The 15,997-nt window shown below is 44.0% G+C and overlaps 1 protein-coding gene across 5 annotated transcripts; it reads right to left on the bottom strand.

Moving 5' to 3' along the window:
• Positions 1-120: 120 nt before the first annotated feature.
• Positions 121-14,425, bottom strand: LOC118123477 (nucleus accumbens-associated protein 1). Of its 5 annotated transcripts, none has more exons than XM_035180891.2 (8): positions 14,055-14,425; positions 9,915-10,067; positions 8,517-8,780; positions 7,490-8,120; positions 7,055-7,234; positions 6,175-6,280; positions 5,902-5,999; positions 121-4,447 (listed from the first exon to the last, which is right to left on the bottom strand). In XM_035180891.2, exons 2-8 carry the CDS (start codon positions 10,038-10,040, stop codon positions 4,149-4,151), a joined length of 1,704 nt encoding a protein of 567 aa, XP_035036782.1. In that variant the 5' UTR covers positions 10,041-10,067; positions 14,055-14,425; the 3' UTR covers positions 121-4,148. The 5 variants fall into 5 exon arrangements, with proteins under 5 accessions (XP_035036782.1, XP_035036780.1, XP_035036784.1 ...); XM_035180889.2 differs by having other exon boundaries at positions 7,055-7,237; positions 14,055-14,423; XM_035180893.2 differs by having other exon boundaries at positions 7,067-7,234; positions 14,055-14,421.
• Positions 14,426-15,997: the final 1,572 nt, after the last annotated feature.

Genomic DNA, 15,997 nt, shown 5'->3' with positions numbered 1-15,997 from the left:
GAGTACTTCCATGAGCATAATCCAGGTGCAGGTTAAAGAGTTAACATGGATCAAAAATAAAAAAAATAAAACACCCGGCAAACAGCTGAACAGTATAAAAACACACAAAGAAGTCTGACAGAAATTGTTACAAATCTTTTATTAAGATATTCATTATTTAATCCATTTTTGACATTTTATCTATGATTTGTATTTATTTTACAGTCAGTTAATGTGCAATTACCTTTGATAATGTTGGGTCACAGTTACAGGGCTTTCACAAAGTTATTGGCACTTGGAACACAGAATAGGATGAGCAGTACAGGAGGTCAACTGGAGCTACAGGGTTACAGAGGGCAAGGCGCAGGGGCAGAGACATGGGCAGACCGGTTACTGCACAGGTTGTGAAGAAGCGCTGTTTCTAGGTAAATATATACCTCATGCTGTGAGTGCACAACAAACAATCTGACCTCTATGTGTGCGTCTATATATAATATACAATATTTATCTATACATGTATATAATCATATTTATATATGTACTGTTTAGTGACAAAAAGTTCCCCATGCCGTGCCACACCTTATCCATTCAAGTGTGTAGGTCTACATGTTTTGTGAAGTGTAAACACAAACGCTGAAAAGGTACAGAAACATTTTGCTTCGAACGCACACAAAGTAAAACACAACCACACTGGCACACCTACTGCGGTGAAGAGCTGTGCGAGTAGGTTGTGAGTGATGGACTCTTACTGAGTCAAAAGAAATGGAATTGGCCCTGAAAGCTTACAGTAGGTAAAACCCCTGACATGTACCGTAACCATAGTTATTTCTACTTCGCTGATTCAACTGATCTCAACATAGTGTCTAAACCAGTGTTGTGAAGCTTTGCTTGTGAGGCACAACAGCAGGATTTTCTGACTTTATCAACGGTGCAGTGTGGATATCTCTGTATTTGGACTGGGCCACTGTTTAGTGAGAGCAGACTCATATGGCTTCCTTGTACTTAATTAGTTCACTGGTGAGATTTCAGCTTTAGTCAGAACAGAGTTGACGGTTACAGTCAGAAGCTCATTTAAGCCCTTATTGCTTCTTGCTTTAAAAAACTTTTTATTTTCATCTTTTTTTCTATCGCACTCTCATTTCTATGGGTGTCAATGGTCATCATATTTCACTGATACACTTCTGGGACACACACAATCACACAAAATCCTGTAATCATGGCAATTTAAACAATAATTTGGCTTTTTTCCAACCTCCTCCTCATCATTTAGCAGGAACATGAACAGATTTGATAGACGTTGAGATATCATGAGATATTCAGAAGTTAACTTTGTCATAGAATTATGTGAGTAGGCTCCCAAATCTCCCTACATTGAATTCAGAGGCCCGTGTGGGGCCCTTCCTTGTCAACCTGCCATTACAAAGGATTCATTTTTAAAAAGTGTGTTGAGGTTTTTAGCTTTGTGAAAATCTTCAGTGTAACATCATGCGATTTCCCAGCAAACTATTTAATGGATTTTGGATTTTAATACAAGGGACTAACTGTAACAGTGCTGTCATAATTAAAACTGTGTTGAACTGTAGACTTTGGGTCCTGTTACAAAAATAACACCTGAAATCCACTAAGCAAATCAAACGTACATGTATAACAATTCAGATTTAACTACGTGAAACCACTGCTTTGCCTCTCTCAGACACACATGAATAAACTTGTGGAAGTGAACCATGACACCAGCTGCATGAGGGACAGGAAGCGCAACAGTCTTCGAAGATACTGAGGAGGTAAGTGGGGGAGGGGGGGTGCTCATTTGGCATCTACAGTCAAATGCAAATGTGAGGTTTTATTGTCATTATACTTTATTATACTTATAAGGTACTGCATTTTTGTTCTATTCATATATATCTCCCCGTCAAAGCACCGAAGCAAACTCTTATAACTTTAAACAATAATGAAAATAGGTTGCGCTGTATCTAACATGCTTAAAGTGATTTATTCTAATAAGATGGACTCAACTGCCTTGAGTAAGAAGCAAATATTCCTTCCCAGTTTTTACACTGTACCAGTCTTCAGAAAAATAGAACCCTTTTTTTATTTTTTAGAAATGCCTTTCCAGAGGGAGAAAGTAATCAGTCATCGGTGTGAGCATTTCAGGATGAGAGCACATTCCTGACTCAGACGTATATATATCCACCTGCAACAGGAATAATGTTGCCCCCGTACTGATCTCCATTCTACTCGTCAACATGCATTCAACACTAACGTTCACATAAAAAATAGGTCAGCTTTTTGTCGCGTCGCAATCAGACACATCAAGCAACAGAGAGGAGGAACACTTGGGATTCAACTCAACAGTCTTCTTGATTATTTACAGTAGGACTTTGTGCCACAAAAAAAAGAAAAAAAGAAACACAGGTAGACATGGAAAAAATGACAAATTCCACCTAAAGGGATTCAATTGCTACACAACATTTCTCCAAAAGGTGCGTGAACCACTGGTTCTTGTCATTAAGGTGCGGAAACCCCCACTTCCTCTCATGGAAGGTGCAAAATCATCTCAAACTCTAAAACAAAACTGTCAGCCATTTTGAATTTTCCATATTAAAGAGGTGGTGCATATACGTTAATAAACCACATACCAGAATTGGCAGAGAGCTATGTCTCAAACACACACACACACACACACACACACACACACACACACACACACACACACACACACACACACACACACACACACACACACACACACACACACACACACACACACACACACACACACACACACAGTACCATCGCACCTATTTTCTTCAAGCAATATCTCTATTGACGTCACCAAACCCACCAGCATTCTGCTTATTGATTTCAATTTAAAGGCACATTCCAATATTCCACAATTGTTTCCTCTGACTTTTGCATTTCCACAAAATGTCAGCAGATTTTTTTTTCCTTCTCTTTTCAATACCTTTCTTACATAGAAGAAACTAGCTGAGTTGTCAGATCAATGTAACCTTTATATTTCTACAAGTAAACGCTGCAGGTTCATAACCTAACAAGAAATGGTTATCACAGACAAACAGTCGAGCCAGCTGAATCAGTCTTATTCCTTTTAAGCTTGTGAAGAGAAGATGAAATGCTTCAAATTTAGCAGTTCAACTGCTCATTCCATCACTCCGCACAGTAAAATAAAGATAAAAATAAATGACTATGGGACCTATGATAAGACTGCTTTATTATGCTCCTTTTTTCTGCAAAAATAGCACTTCTCCTTGTTCGACTTTCAATAAAACATGAAGATCGAGATTTTAAAACAATCCCTCTCGCTCTCTTCGCTCACACCATCCTAGGCATGGGCACTCGTATAAATATAGTTTGTCTTCTAAAAATATGACCGTCTTTGTTTACCTGTTGCCCTTCCGTTTTCTTTACAGTCATCTCAGTAAAGCTTTTCCCTTCTCTCTGGATCACGTTTCAGTTGCTAGACAAACAAAAATTAGACTTTATATGCTAAGAATTAGAAAACAGAAAGATCAGATTTATTTCTATAAGATACCGCACAGTGAAACACTCAGGTGAGATTCTCTGGTCTCAAGAGAGGTGAGGTGGGGGTGAAGGATACCTGCAGGGTGATGAGTGGAAGATGGAGGAGGAGGAGGAACATGTAGTGTTCATTTATTTTTAACAACGTATCTATTACAAATTTACTTTCCTTTCCCCGAGGCTGGAATACAAGGTGTCAGGCTTGCATAGAGAAAAATGCCACTGACACTTACATTCAATATACTCGCCACCTCTACTCCTAATCTGTCTATCAGCCAAACCCCTTTCTCCTCCCCCCGGGCTGCACTGGTAACTTCCCCCATCACCCGCACGTCAGGGAATGTATTTCATATGCAACAGTGGATGCACTTACACACCTTAAAAAGACAAGGGGAGGCAGAGGGCGGTTAGGTTGAAACTAACTCTCTCCCGTTCGACTAACTCCGTTGTACAGTCATAAAGCAAGTTAAGTTTTCATGTCCTGGTTACATCAGGGTAACAACAACCCCAGCAGTGTAGCATAGACAGTCAAATGTGAGATATCAGTGTGGGCCAAAGAGTGAGGAGGCAAGCAGAACTGGGGAGTACTGGTATGTGTGTCAACAAATTTCAACCTTCCCCAGACACAGTGTTCAAAACAAAGGTCCTCCGTCCCCCCCCACACCTTGTAGTGATTCACCTGACTCCATGCCAGCACCGCCGGTCGCCTCCAGGGAGGAGGGGTCAAATGCTTGATCCACTCCCAGGGTGTCGTCCTCCGTCTTGACATTGTCGGGGAGGAAAGCGGAGTAGGCGTCGCTCTCGGCCATCAGCAGCTTGAGCTTGGGGATCCAGCTCTTGCGGACCACACGCCGGGCGTTGGTGCACATGTCGGCTGCAATGGCATTCATCTCGCTCTCTTTGAAGCTGGTGGCAAAGTTCTGGCAATAAACTGACATGGAGGAAGAAAAACACACAGGTTATGCTATTTGCAAACTATGTTGTGAGATATAGGAACATAAAAGGCAATTCTCTCACTCATGCCAGAACGTGTCTTTCACTCTTTAGTCTGTGTATCTGACATTCTGGATCTGATGCGTGCGAGAGCGACAAACGGCATAATACTAACTTCGGATACATGTCTATAAAGAGTAGTGTTTTGTATCTAATCTTATATGCGATGCAGTATTTTTAATGCCAGAATACTTAATGTCCTTGTGTGTAGAAGTTCAATCACACAGCTGTTTATTTCATATAATAGTTTGCTGTAATGACTCACTATAAACTGGCTCATTATCTTTTATAAACACTTCCCAATTTCATTATCAAGCTGTGTCTCATATGACAGTTTTTGATGTTTATTGGTCTGATTAAAACTCTACCACATAAAGTGTGTTTCACAATCTCAACCTGGGTGATGTGATCCCAACAAAGCAGTAACTGTTTTGTTGGGATCACATCACCCAGGTTGAGATTGTGAAACTTTTCAAAGGAAATGTTACACTTTCAATTACATTTTCTGGACATTTTATTATGGGGCTTGCAGAAATAAAAAGGTTCCAGAAAAAGAAAACACATACATTCACCTACTGCCCCTCCAGAAAATGTCAAGAATATATGTAGAGTTCAGTGAATGTCTGAAAGCAGCTTCAGTGAGTTATGTGTTGTAGGTTCACCTGCTTTTAAGGTGCATGAAGAACTTACGTAGAACAGCAGCCAATAAGTGGGTTTCCCAAAATCTCACATCTTTGCTTTAAAATGAGCAAATGCAATAGTCTCCCTGAGGTAGCAATCTAATTTATATCCTAGAGAGGCTCTCAGAATAAAATGTTATAGTAATTGTATATTAATCAGCTCAGAGACAGAACTCCAGCTGCCTCACTCATCATCACCAGTGAGATGTAGGAACATTTGTTCATCTGCACAAATCAAGCCCAAATTCACTGAGCACTGCGGGAGTTACACATTTCAAACGTTCCCTTTTTCAAATAAACATCTGAATACAAATTCGCCAAGTTAAATATACAACTAACTACAACACACAGCGTTTTCTTTAGGGTCTGACTGCTGTCAACTCACTTTCGGGGTGAATGCTGCTACCTAGTGGTCACTAAGAGTCATTCCCTCCACGACAACACCCAGTCCTATAGAGAAAGCTGCAGTAAGTACTGAATAATCTAACATCTGCATCTTGATCCTGAACTAGCCCAAATAAACAGGTCAATCTTTAAACCCTGATCTTTCAATTGTGCTTTACAATATGTTATACACAATGTTTGTATGTACAGTATGAATACAAACATACACATTCCACCCTCCATCTGTTTCCAACATCACAAGCAATTGTTAAAATTGTTTGCATGCTTGTGGGCAAACACCCACATACAGACCAACATGTGCACTCACATTTGACAGCGTGCAGCACTCTGTTGTCCAGGGGCTTGCGGCTCGGGTCATTGGTGGACGAGCGGATGCCTGTTCCACAGCTATTGGCCAGAGTATTCCTGATGCATCAAAATAAAATGGATGCACAGAACAGAGGAAAACAAAAATAGTTCTTTTATTCTCTCTACGCCAGTAGACAAGACAAGAATTGTTAATTTCTATATCAAAACTAAGCTTTGCTGAACTTTACATGAAACGTTTGCAGAAATAGACCCAGACACAGAAGGAACAAACCTGTCAAAGAAGGCGGCCAGCAGCCTCCTCAGCAGCACTTTGTGTCTGGTCCCAGCACTCACATGACAGTTCATTAGCTGGGCTCGCGATATATACACAGAAGTACCTGTAAAGAATGCATGTGAAAACAAATCGTTTAAGTTCAGGGTTTGTGTGTCATCATACAGGAACAACAAAGTCAGGATCTTCTCTTTAATTCGGCAGAATGTGGTATTTGTTTATCTATTGACAGCTCTGACTCATATCACACATTGCAGCTGTAGCTATGGAGTGATGAGGCAGCAGGTTTGAGGTTTGATTTTGCATCTTTGCTATCTTTTTTATATGACTTTATCTCTCTGTCACATTCACAGTTAATACAGAGGTATGCAACCAAGCCCGAAAGGTAACAGACACTCCCACAGTGTCCTTGACATATACACAATGAGTCATGTGAAATACTGCTGCGTAATCTGCATGCCAATGCCAAGCCCAGTCATTTGAGGACAGCTTCCTCGAAATCTGTATACATATCACAGCCATTGGCCTTGTCCTTTTAAGACCCATGTATCAAGTAACACTGGTATATTGCTGCGTGATTACTTTATCATCCAGTTGGATCATTCCATAATACAGATCACATAATACAGTATATCTTCCAAAAAATGTTTAAAGGCCTAGTTAGAAACTGCAAATATATTTTGACCACATACACGCACGCACGCCTCTAAGCCAGCTAAATGTTTAACCCTAACCCAAACTAATTTGAACCATAACCCTAAAACCCTATCTTAACCTTCAAACACACTTTGCAGGTGTTTCAGAAAGTGAGTTGGTTTAAAACTGAAACTGATCGTCACAATGTTGAGCTATACAAGTAGAGTACATATTGTATACGCACATGGAAACAAACCTGAGACTAACTCTAGCTTCTCAGCGGGGTCTCCTTCCTCGTACAGTTTGGGGTGACAGCGGTTGCCTATCTGAGCGATGAGTTCTGCAGGGAGACAAGTAAGATCTCTGCCTCGCATCCGACCCCGTGTCTCTGTGTGGTCTGGTAGAGCGTCAACACGCTCGCCAGCTGCTGGAGAGACACAATACCACTGTGTTAGAATAACTAAAAACCACATCACATATAAAGTAGAAAATATGTTTCGCTTATGAACCTTTAGCACAGAGTCTGTTCAAACAAGGCATGCATTAGATATTAAATCCATAAAAATATGATGCCAAATCTAAGCAAAGTTGACAAAAAAACATCTTTCATATTCAGGCAAGTAATGTGGGGTACGTATCCATGCAGCTGCATTTACAGGTAGTTTCTCATATTGATTACCTGCAGCTCCCATGTTGAGCATGCTGTACATGGTATACATGTTGCAGATTTGCCTGTACTGCTCTTCAGCACATTCATCTGTCCCCTCCTCCTCCTCTTCATCATCATGGTAGCTGATGGGTGAGTCACTGGTGTAGGTACTCAGGGTGCCGGGGCTGGCGCCCTCTGACATGCCGAGTCCTGCTGCAGAGCTCCCGTTGGTGCTGGTATTGCCGCTAAGCCCGCCACTGGTCACCATGCCTGCCAGACTGGTTGCAGTGGCTCCCATACCCATGGCCAGTCCGAGGGCTGCGGGGCTTTGGATGGCGCTGCCCCGCAACGCCTCCTGGGAATAACGGGCTGCCTTCCTGGCCCCACCCCCACCTCCTGAGCCTATCCCACCTCCATCCCGGCTGCTGCCACCCTCCCACAACCGCTTGGCTACAGGGGTGCAGACCACCGAATAGGGTGTGGCTGCTTCCGGCTGGCTAGCCAGTTGCTCTGTCTTCACTCGTGATACCAGAGGGAGCGGCGTCAGGCAGGAGGTAGGCCGGGCTGCACTGTTACTGGTCTGTGTTACAGGACTCTGAGGCTCAGAAGGTGGGGCCTCCTCTGCATGAAGGCCCTGGGAGTCACAGCTGGGGGAGGAGACCTAGAGATGCATACACAGTACATAATACATTGATGAACCAGTCGATCTGTGCTGGATCCTATGGTCCTGCCATAATAACTATTTGTTACTTCAATTAAAAACAATGGTGAACACTTGAACATACATCAGCGTGATAAACACTACTGTCAATGACAGAAACCATCTTTCACTTAAACTTTTTTTTGCTTTGCCCATGCTCCATCCATTATCATGGAGAAGGCGGGATTTATGACCTATATTGCAGCCAGCCACCAGGTGGCAGGACGAGATGATTTGGCTTCACTTTTAGGGAGTGCACTCTATGATTTCACTCAAAGCACTGAAACTAAAAATCCTTTTTCCTCTTATATGTCCCAGTTACTGATGCGTTTGTACTGAAAACTACATTAGCTTTACCTTGAGAAAGAATTCAGTGCCCTTTTCCATGATCTGTTGGATCTGCAGGAAGCCGGCTGTATACATGAGGAGAAACTGGTCCCCCACAGTCATGCTGAGACGGCCTGTGTAGCAGAAAGACAAAATCTGCTGGAAGCTCTGGGGCTGCACGGCCGGCGGGAGCTCCACGCTGGTCTCATTGCTGCTGCCACCTCCACCATTGCTGCTAGTGCTGAAAAGGTCCCGGAAATAAGAACTGCTGGCAGCCAGGACAGCCCGATGAGCCTGAGGCAAAAGACGATGCATAAAGTATCCTGTTAGTATTTCTGTGAGTGGTGGTGATTGAACATTTTTAAATGTAAGATTTTAAGTTTTGAGGTACGTACTTCTCTCTCCTAATGATTTATCGTGAATGACAATTTCTGAAGTAAGTGTTTTGCTCAACATGATGTCACAGCAAAGTACAAGACCGCTGAGATACAAAGATGAATGAAGAGTTCCTTGTTATGACGACCTGATCTCAGGAGATTCTTAAAAACAAATATACAGATTTTTTAAGCACTGAATATCATTTGTCTCAAAACTAAAACTAGACTTTTTTGATACCTTATTTTAATTAGAGTGACTATTGTTCATGCGATGATCTTTATTATCATTTAACAGAATAAGTTGATATAAATAATTGTTTAATAGTTAAGTTTAAATCTTATTTAAATATATCAACAAACAACTCTGAACAGACTTTCAATAGTATTGATGCTCTGCTCCATTAATTAATTAATTTAATCAATAGGTATTGCTGTTTAATATGATTCATACAATACTGATGTAAGTTCCTTTAGTTCTCTTGAAAAGAAAGTCATGTTCAAAGTAACACTGTTTTATATTTTATACAGTTACAGAGGACATAAAACATATATAAGAAAAATCTGTACAACTTACATTAATTGGTGATGTCATGACAAATTCGAAGATGATTGATTGTTTGATAGTTCATAATAAGAAACTATTAATGAGTGACAAAATATCTTTACCCCATTACCTTCACGGAACAAGTGTGAAATTGCATTAAGCATATGAATGTTACTATTCATACGACTATAACAAGTGAGTCATATAATCTCCTAACATTCAGCAACAAGAAGACAAATTCATCAGAATCACAGTGTGCACAGATGAAAACCTGCACACTGTGAAAAATGTATCGTCAACCCAAGGTACAAAGTTACAAAAACAGAAGTTACAATTTCTGACTACCTCAGCTTTAACACTGACCAAACAGCAAGTACATATTGGCCTTCAGTTCTCCATGCAACACAACGGCCATGGAGTCTAACGACTAAATGTCTACACCCAAGCTTTAACTTTGACTTTATATACAAGTATAATAAAATGATAAGTTGATGTCACATTCAGTACCTTAAAGGCGTGGCCCTTGACCACCACGGACACGTCACAGTAGAGGCCCTGCAGCCGCTGCTCATTCAGACACTCTAAAACATTGTTGCCAAAGTTTGGGATCGCCATCTGGAGGGTCTGGGCCATGGTGCGCCTGCGCACACCACCAAAGGTCTAGTTGGAGAAGACAGAGGGACAGCAAGAGAAGAGATTGGGAGCAGGGGGAGGGAAGACAGAAATGACACCGTTACAGTGAGTGAATAAGTTTTACCACATGCACATGCTGATCCCCACACTGGTTGTTACCTCCGCAAAGGAGTTTATGTTTTCATCTGCATTTGCTTGTTAGTTCGGAGGATTATGTAAAAAATACTGGACGCTGTGGACAGATTACCATGAAACTTGGTAGACGGATGCGGTATGGGTCAGGGAACAATCCATTACATTTTAGTGCAGATCTGGATCCGGGGGCAGATGCAGGATTTTTTCCCCACTTTCTTTAATATTGTGACATTAGGGCGATTTTCAACTTTTAAATTGATTTCTCAGATAAAATTCAGGCATGTTTTCGGGAGTGATATTTATGATTGTGTGCATTTGGTGTAGATCCCCCCCAAAAAGCCATGGGGTTTCATAAGGGAACTGTTGGTCCTTCGCAGAGGCATACACTGAGGACAAACATGGATTCAACTTCACTTGGAAGCACCAGGCTGTAACTGGAGAGTAACAAAGAGTAACTCATACAATGACTCATCTATTACCGTCTATACACTGGTGACACCGAGATCAAGAGCAGTGCCATGGTCCCAGCCAGGTGGGATAACCTGGGCAGACGCATTCGCAAACAATCACCAAAACCTGTTTCATCCTGTACTGTTTCTTTGGTGTGAGGAGTGTGTCAGCAGGAAATGTGAGCAAGAGGTGTAACGTAACAAGGCTCTGTTAAAAGACAAAAAGCTAAAGGAGAACAGAGCTAAAACAAACAAAAGGGGGTGAGGAATGTCAGACTCTTACATTAACAGACACAATAAAATGGCTGACAGTGTTTCACTGGTACAAAGTATTTCTAATTATAAACCAAACCTAATGTAAGTCTATTTTTCATCACTGCAAGACCAAAACATGAATAATGAAATTACCCTTTTCTAGAGAAAAGTAGTCCTGAATAAGAATTATGTCCCTTGGCATATAGGCAATTGACATAGGCCACAAATATTTCTTCACACAGCCTTACTGGGAGCTTCTGGCAGGCTCACGGGACAAAGATATTTAAAACAAGTTTTGTTGAAGCTTCCATGGATAATCTACACTGCATTAATCCTATACGTCACTTCAGCCTTGCAGCACTTGTTATTGCCAGGAGCAGTAAAAGCCTTTTTTTTTTTTTTTTTCTGTCTTCTATGAGCTTGTAAATCCTGTGTCCTCATATAACTGGGTCATGCTCTGTTATTCTATGTGCAAGTGTGTGCGGCCTCAACAAACACCACATAGCATGTTTCCATTCACTGCTCTAAACAGTCAAAGGCAAACAAACCCCCATGCCATGCATCCTCTCAAAGGATTCCTATATTAAGACGGTCAATATTAAATTAAAGTGAGCCAATGTTCCCTCTGCTGTGGACGGGCACACTGTGTGCAGGCTGGGTTCTGCTTGGTACTAGAAGACAGCTTATTCTGTGAAAGGACGTATAGAAGCACAAGTTAGATGCACATGCTAAACTAGATAATTTATTTTTTGTTTTATACATGTTCTCGCACGTTAAATATGCAGGATACGGGCCTGCGCTGCACTAAAGTGTGCATGCATAGCCAAAGCCACTTTTGACACTGATGCTTTACCACTTAAAAGAGTTGCATGAATGCACGCTGCACAAACGCACACACGAGATATGCACCAACAAAGACAATTTCTGACACTATGAGAACGAAATGATTGAAGCCCACCCTGCAAGAGGCATACAACCAACTTTGGTGTGACTGACTGACAAGGGCCGGAGTGAGCCGCCCCATCATATCCAAAGCCTTTCATTTGGGACCTCGCCAAGCTCCAGGGTAAAGAGAAATGCTCTCTTTGTCTCTGTCTCACTCAAGCTCCCTCTCCCTCATACTAAAACACAGATGCGCACACACAAACTCAAACAAACCCACAAAAGGCACACTGAGTCACACACAGACATTAGACAATACTGCTTGTTTACAGTTTGGCGAGCCGCAGTAAGCACACATGCGTGCACAGAAAGACACACAAACACAGGGCTGAGAGCTGGGTGTGTTTGCACAGTTTGCCCTGACAGCGATAGAGAATGTGACTGTGTGTGTGTGTGTGTGTGCGTGTGTGTGCATGCATGTGTGTCTTTAAGGAGGGGCAGCGGGGCCTGCAGAGATGAGAGGGATCATCTCAGGTCCTTATTCCATTAAATATATAGAGTTCAGCAGCGTGAAAGAGTGAAATTCACCCAATCTCACCCTGTGGTTTAGATCGCACACCAACCAGCCTGGAGAGGAAAGTAGGTCAAACATACTCACAACATACTCAAGAACTTAGACTTTTGATAGGAAGCCTTTAGCCTGCATCCAAGTGGCTTATGTTATGTTATGAGATATCCATCAACATATTTCTGACCTTTTAATGTGTGTGCATACTTTCCAGTTTATCCAGTTCTATTGAAAACAGCGTGCAGGGCTTTGCTATGTGGGTAATAATAGTGGAGTCACTGATGGAGCTGGCCCACAATGCATTGTCTCTGTGGGCATATCCTGGTTCTCATGTGCCGGTGCCTGCATGTGGCTATGAACCCACACAGGCCTGGTGTGTGTGATTGTTCTGTTAGCCTGTGACAGGGAGAGTCCTCAGAGTCTCCAACAAACTTCTGAACTCCACATTGCTGCAGCTTGTCCCCGCACACTACAGCCTGCCCCTGGAATAAGCATTAAACGGGATAGGATGCGGTGTTTTAACGCACCGGGGGCTAACCGCGCCGTGTGCCAGGCTACCCGCCGGGAGAGCCCCGCTGGTCCTGCTGGCACCGAAACCGGGAGGCACCAGCAGGGAGGGAGGGAGAGGGGGGAGGACACAGGATGGCAGCCGGTGTCTCTCTGTTTAACGTGAAATGACATTCATGGACATTAATGTAAAGTCGCTCCAGCAGTCCGGGCAGTTATTGTCCGCCCCCCCCCGCCTCTCTCCCTTGCGGCTGTTTAAACTGTTTTGAATGCCCCCCTCTCTCTCTCTCTCATCCGCAGCAGGCCCGCTGAGGTGGCTAACGGCTAAGCTAGCGCCGCTGCTCAATATTTCGGGTTCGCCCCGGCGCACCATCCACCTCGCGCTCACTCGAAGCCCGACGTCGAGCGATTTCCGCGGTTTCAAAAAAAAAAAAAAAAAAGAAAAAGTCCCGACACTCGCAGGACACAAACAGAGGTTCACTTACTGCCGGAGCGGGCGAGGGAGGTGCGCTGCGACGCCGGCCGTGGAGCCCCCAGAAATGTTGCCGATCTAAACGCTTCGGTGATGGGGGAAATCGCTGCCCCTGTCACTCTCCATTCCACCGACATCAACAGGTCATCCCAGGACACGCAGCGGCAGCCGAGGGCGAGCCAGACGGAACCAGTGCGGCACGGAGCAGGGGGGGTGGGGGAGGAGGCGGGAGCACAACAAGGCACGATTCTTTTACAACCGGCGCTCACACAGGGGGCTTTCGTGCCCGGCAGCAACAAAAAAAACCGGATGCCTTCGGATTTTCACATATTTGTGACAACAGCCCCGTGGAGTTATAACCGAGCCCCCACACGCCGCGAGCAGGGCAGCGCTCACCGTGGAGGGGAGGGTGTGGGGGGGGAGTTGGAATCGGCTAAAGTTCAAACCGGGCCCTTCTTCCTCTCTCGTCCCGAACTTTTTTATTGTCCCGTCTCCGCTGGACCGTTCATCATCAGCCTCGATCCAGCGGAGCTAACACCGGCACAGACCCCCTACACACACACACACACACACACACACACACACACACACACACACACACACACACACACACACACACACCCCTCCGCCCCAAGTCTCCCCCTGCCTCCCCTGCCGGTGGGTCCTCACGCGACCCCGGGTAGGACGCCACCCCCCGACCCACTCCCCCCACTCCCCCCACACGCGGCGGCAGACGAGACACTCACCCCCACGCTGGGAAGGAGCTGATGCGGGGGCCGCTGGGTGTTCACAGGGGGAGACGCGGCGCTCTATCTCGCCGCTGCTCCTGGCTCCGGGCAGCCATTCAGTGCGAGCGAGCCGCCGATGATAGCAGAGCCATCGAGGGCGGTACAGTATCCCCGGGGACTGCGGAACACAGAGCCACCGATCGCGCAGAGCAGCAGCAGCAGCAGGAGGAGAGGGGGAAGACAAGCATGACGCGCTCGTCATTCAATCGCATGATCGTCTCGGGCGCAGCCTCAATTTGGGGAGACCTATCCCGCGGCGTGGACTGTTTGCGCATTGGCACAGCAACAGCAGCCAGCAGCCAGCAAGGAGGGGACCGGCTCTCACTCTCCCCCCTCTCTGCCCCCCTGTCTCCCGCTCTCTCTCCGTCTCTCTCTCCATCTCTCTCTCTGTCTCTCTCTCTCTCTCTCCGCATATGAGTGATAGAATTGGGGAAAGTAGGCCGAGTGTCTGCGTGCACTTGTTTAACTTGGGTGAACTCGGCGCATGCATCTGAAATGGGGATACAGCCGCGCCCCTGCTGAGTGCAAACATCTTTATGTGCAAAATGCAAGGTGCTATGACACCATCACACCCACCAGCACCCAGAGATGAACTGTATATCAACTCTTACATACAGCTGCATTGTCTAGAATGCTCCATAAAGCATGGGAAGGCCCGATTGTATAGGTCACCTCTACTCCCCCAGTATATTCAGCAATAGACTATTAGGCAAGGCAGGTTTATTAATACAGCACATTTCAACAACAAAGGAATTCAGTGGGCTTTACATAAAACATTTAAAAAAAAAGCATCATGACGAATTGTAAAAGCAACCCCTTTATTTATATACAGTCTATGGTTCATGGTTCAGGTCATCCACACTCCTGTTCAGAAGGTGGCGCTAATGCACCAAGAAGTTGTTTGCCAACTGCCATTAAAAATCAAAAGAAGAAGTAAAACGCAGGTGAATCCATCAGGTGAACCACAGCAAGGAAACATGGTGAGTCAGTTTGGATTTCACTTGTGTGAGTGAATGTTTGGACTTTGCACACGATGTTCATTTCAGCCAGGTTAACGCATGTAGCAGCCGCACTGTCTCAATCTGCTGTTCATTCTTTATTTGTTCAATTCTGATGGAAAGACAGACGCCTTCAAGCTAAATACTCCTCTTAACTGTCGACTACACAACCTGTGAAAGAGAGGGGGAATAATTTGACCTAAAACTGTGCTTTCCCAAAAGGAAACATGTTTTATTTCTGGTATTTTTACAAAAAGGCCTCTTGCTTTCAGGAAATAGCCATATGCCAGCACTTAAAATCGGCTAACCATTGGATACGCTAGTGTTGTTTGATTAAGTTATGTTACATCCAAAAGGTCAACTTCACTGTGACATCATGTTTTTCACTTTCTGTGAAGTTATTGAAAGGGACAGAACTTGACTGGTTGTTGGACACAAACAACCAAGAGGTTGTAAATCCAGTGAGTCGTTGTGTTTTCTTTTGCATACTTGGTTAGTAGTAGGACCTCTACACCTGTGTTGAATTCAAATACTGGATGCTTACACAGTACACGAGCATCAGTGTACTTGTGTATCTCGGTTCATCTCGTGGCACGGTGTGGTTGGGCTCTGGGTTTGGCCTCCTTTCTCTCCATTGGAAGCAGCTCTAACAGAAAGATGGACATTGAATGTACTGCGATCAGGAGACCTCAGCTCGAGATGGAGCGATGAGGTTTATGCTGAGATGCATTTAGCCTTCAATGGCTAATCATTTTAGAAATATCTGCACATAATAGGCTCACACTTTTCAGACTAAAAATAACTTTTTGAAAGACCTATTGGTTTTGTCACAATAGTGCCTGCTGTCAACCACATGTGCAGTGTTAAGTGTGTGTGTGTGTATATGTGAGAGACACAGAGCTC

Source organism: Hippoglossus stenolepis, chromosome 16, assembly GCF_022539355.2.
Source record: "Hippoglossus stenolepis isolate QCI-W04-F060 chromosome 16, HSTE1.2, whole genome shotgun sequence".
In the NCBI taxonomy this organism is placed as follows: Eukaryota; Metazoa; Chordata; class Actinopteri; order Pleuronectiformes; family Pleuronectidae; genus Hippoglossus; species Hippoglossus stenolepis.
This window is presented reverse-complemented; position numbering and strand designations above follow the sequence as displayed.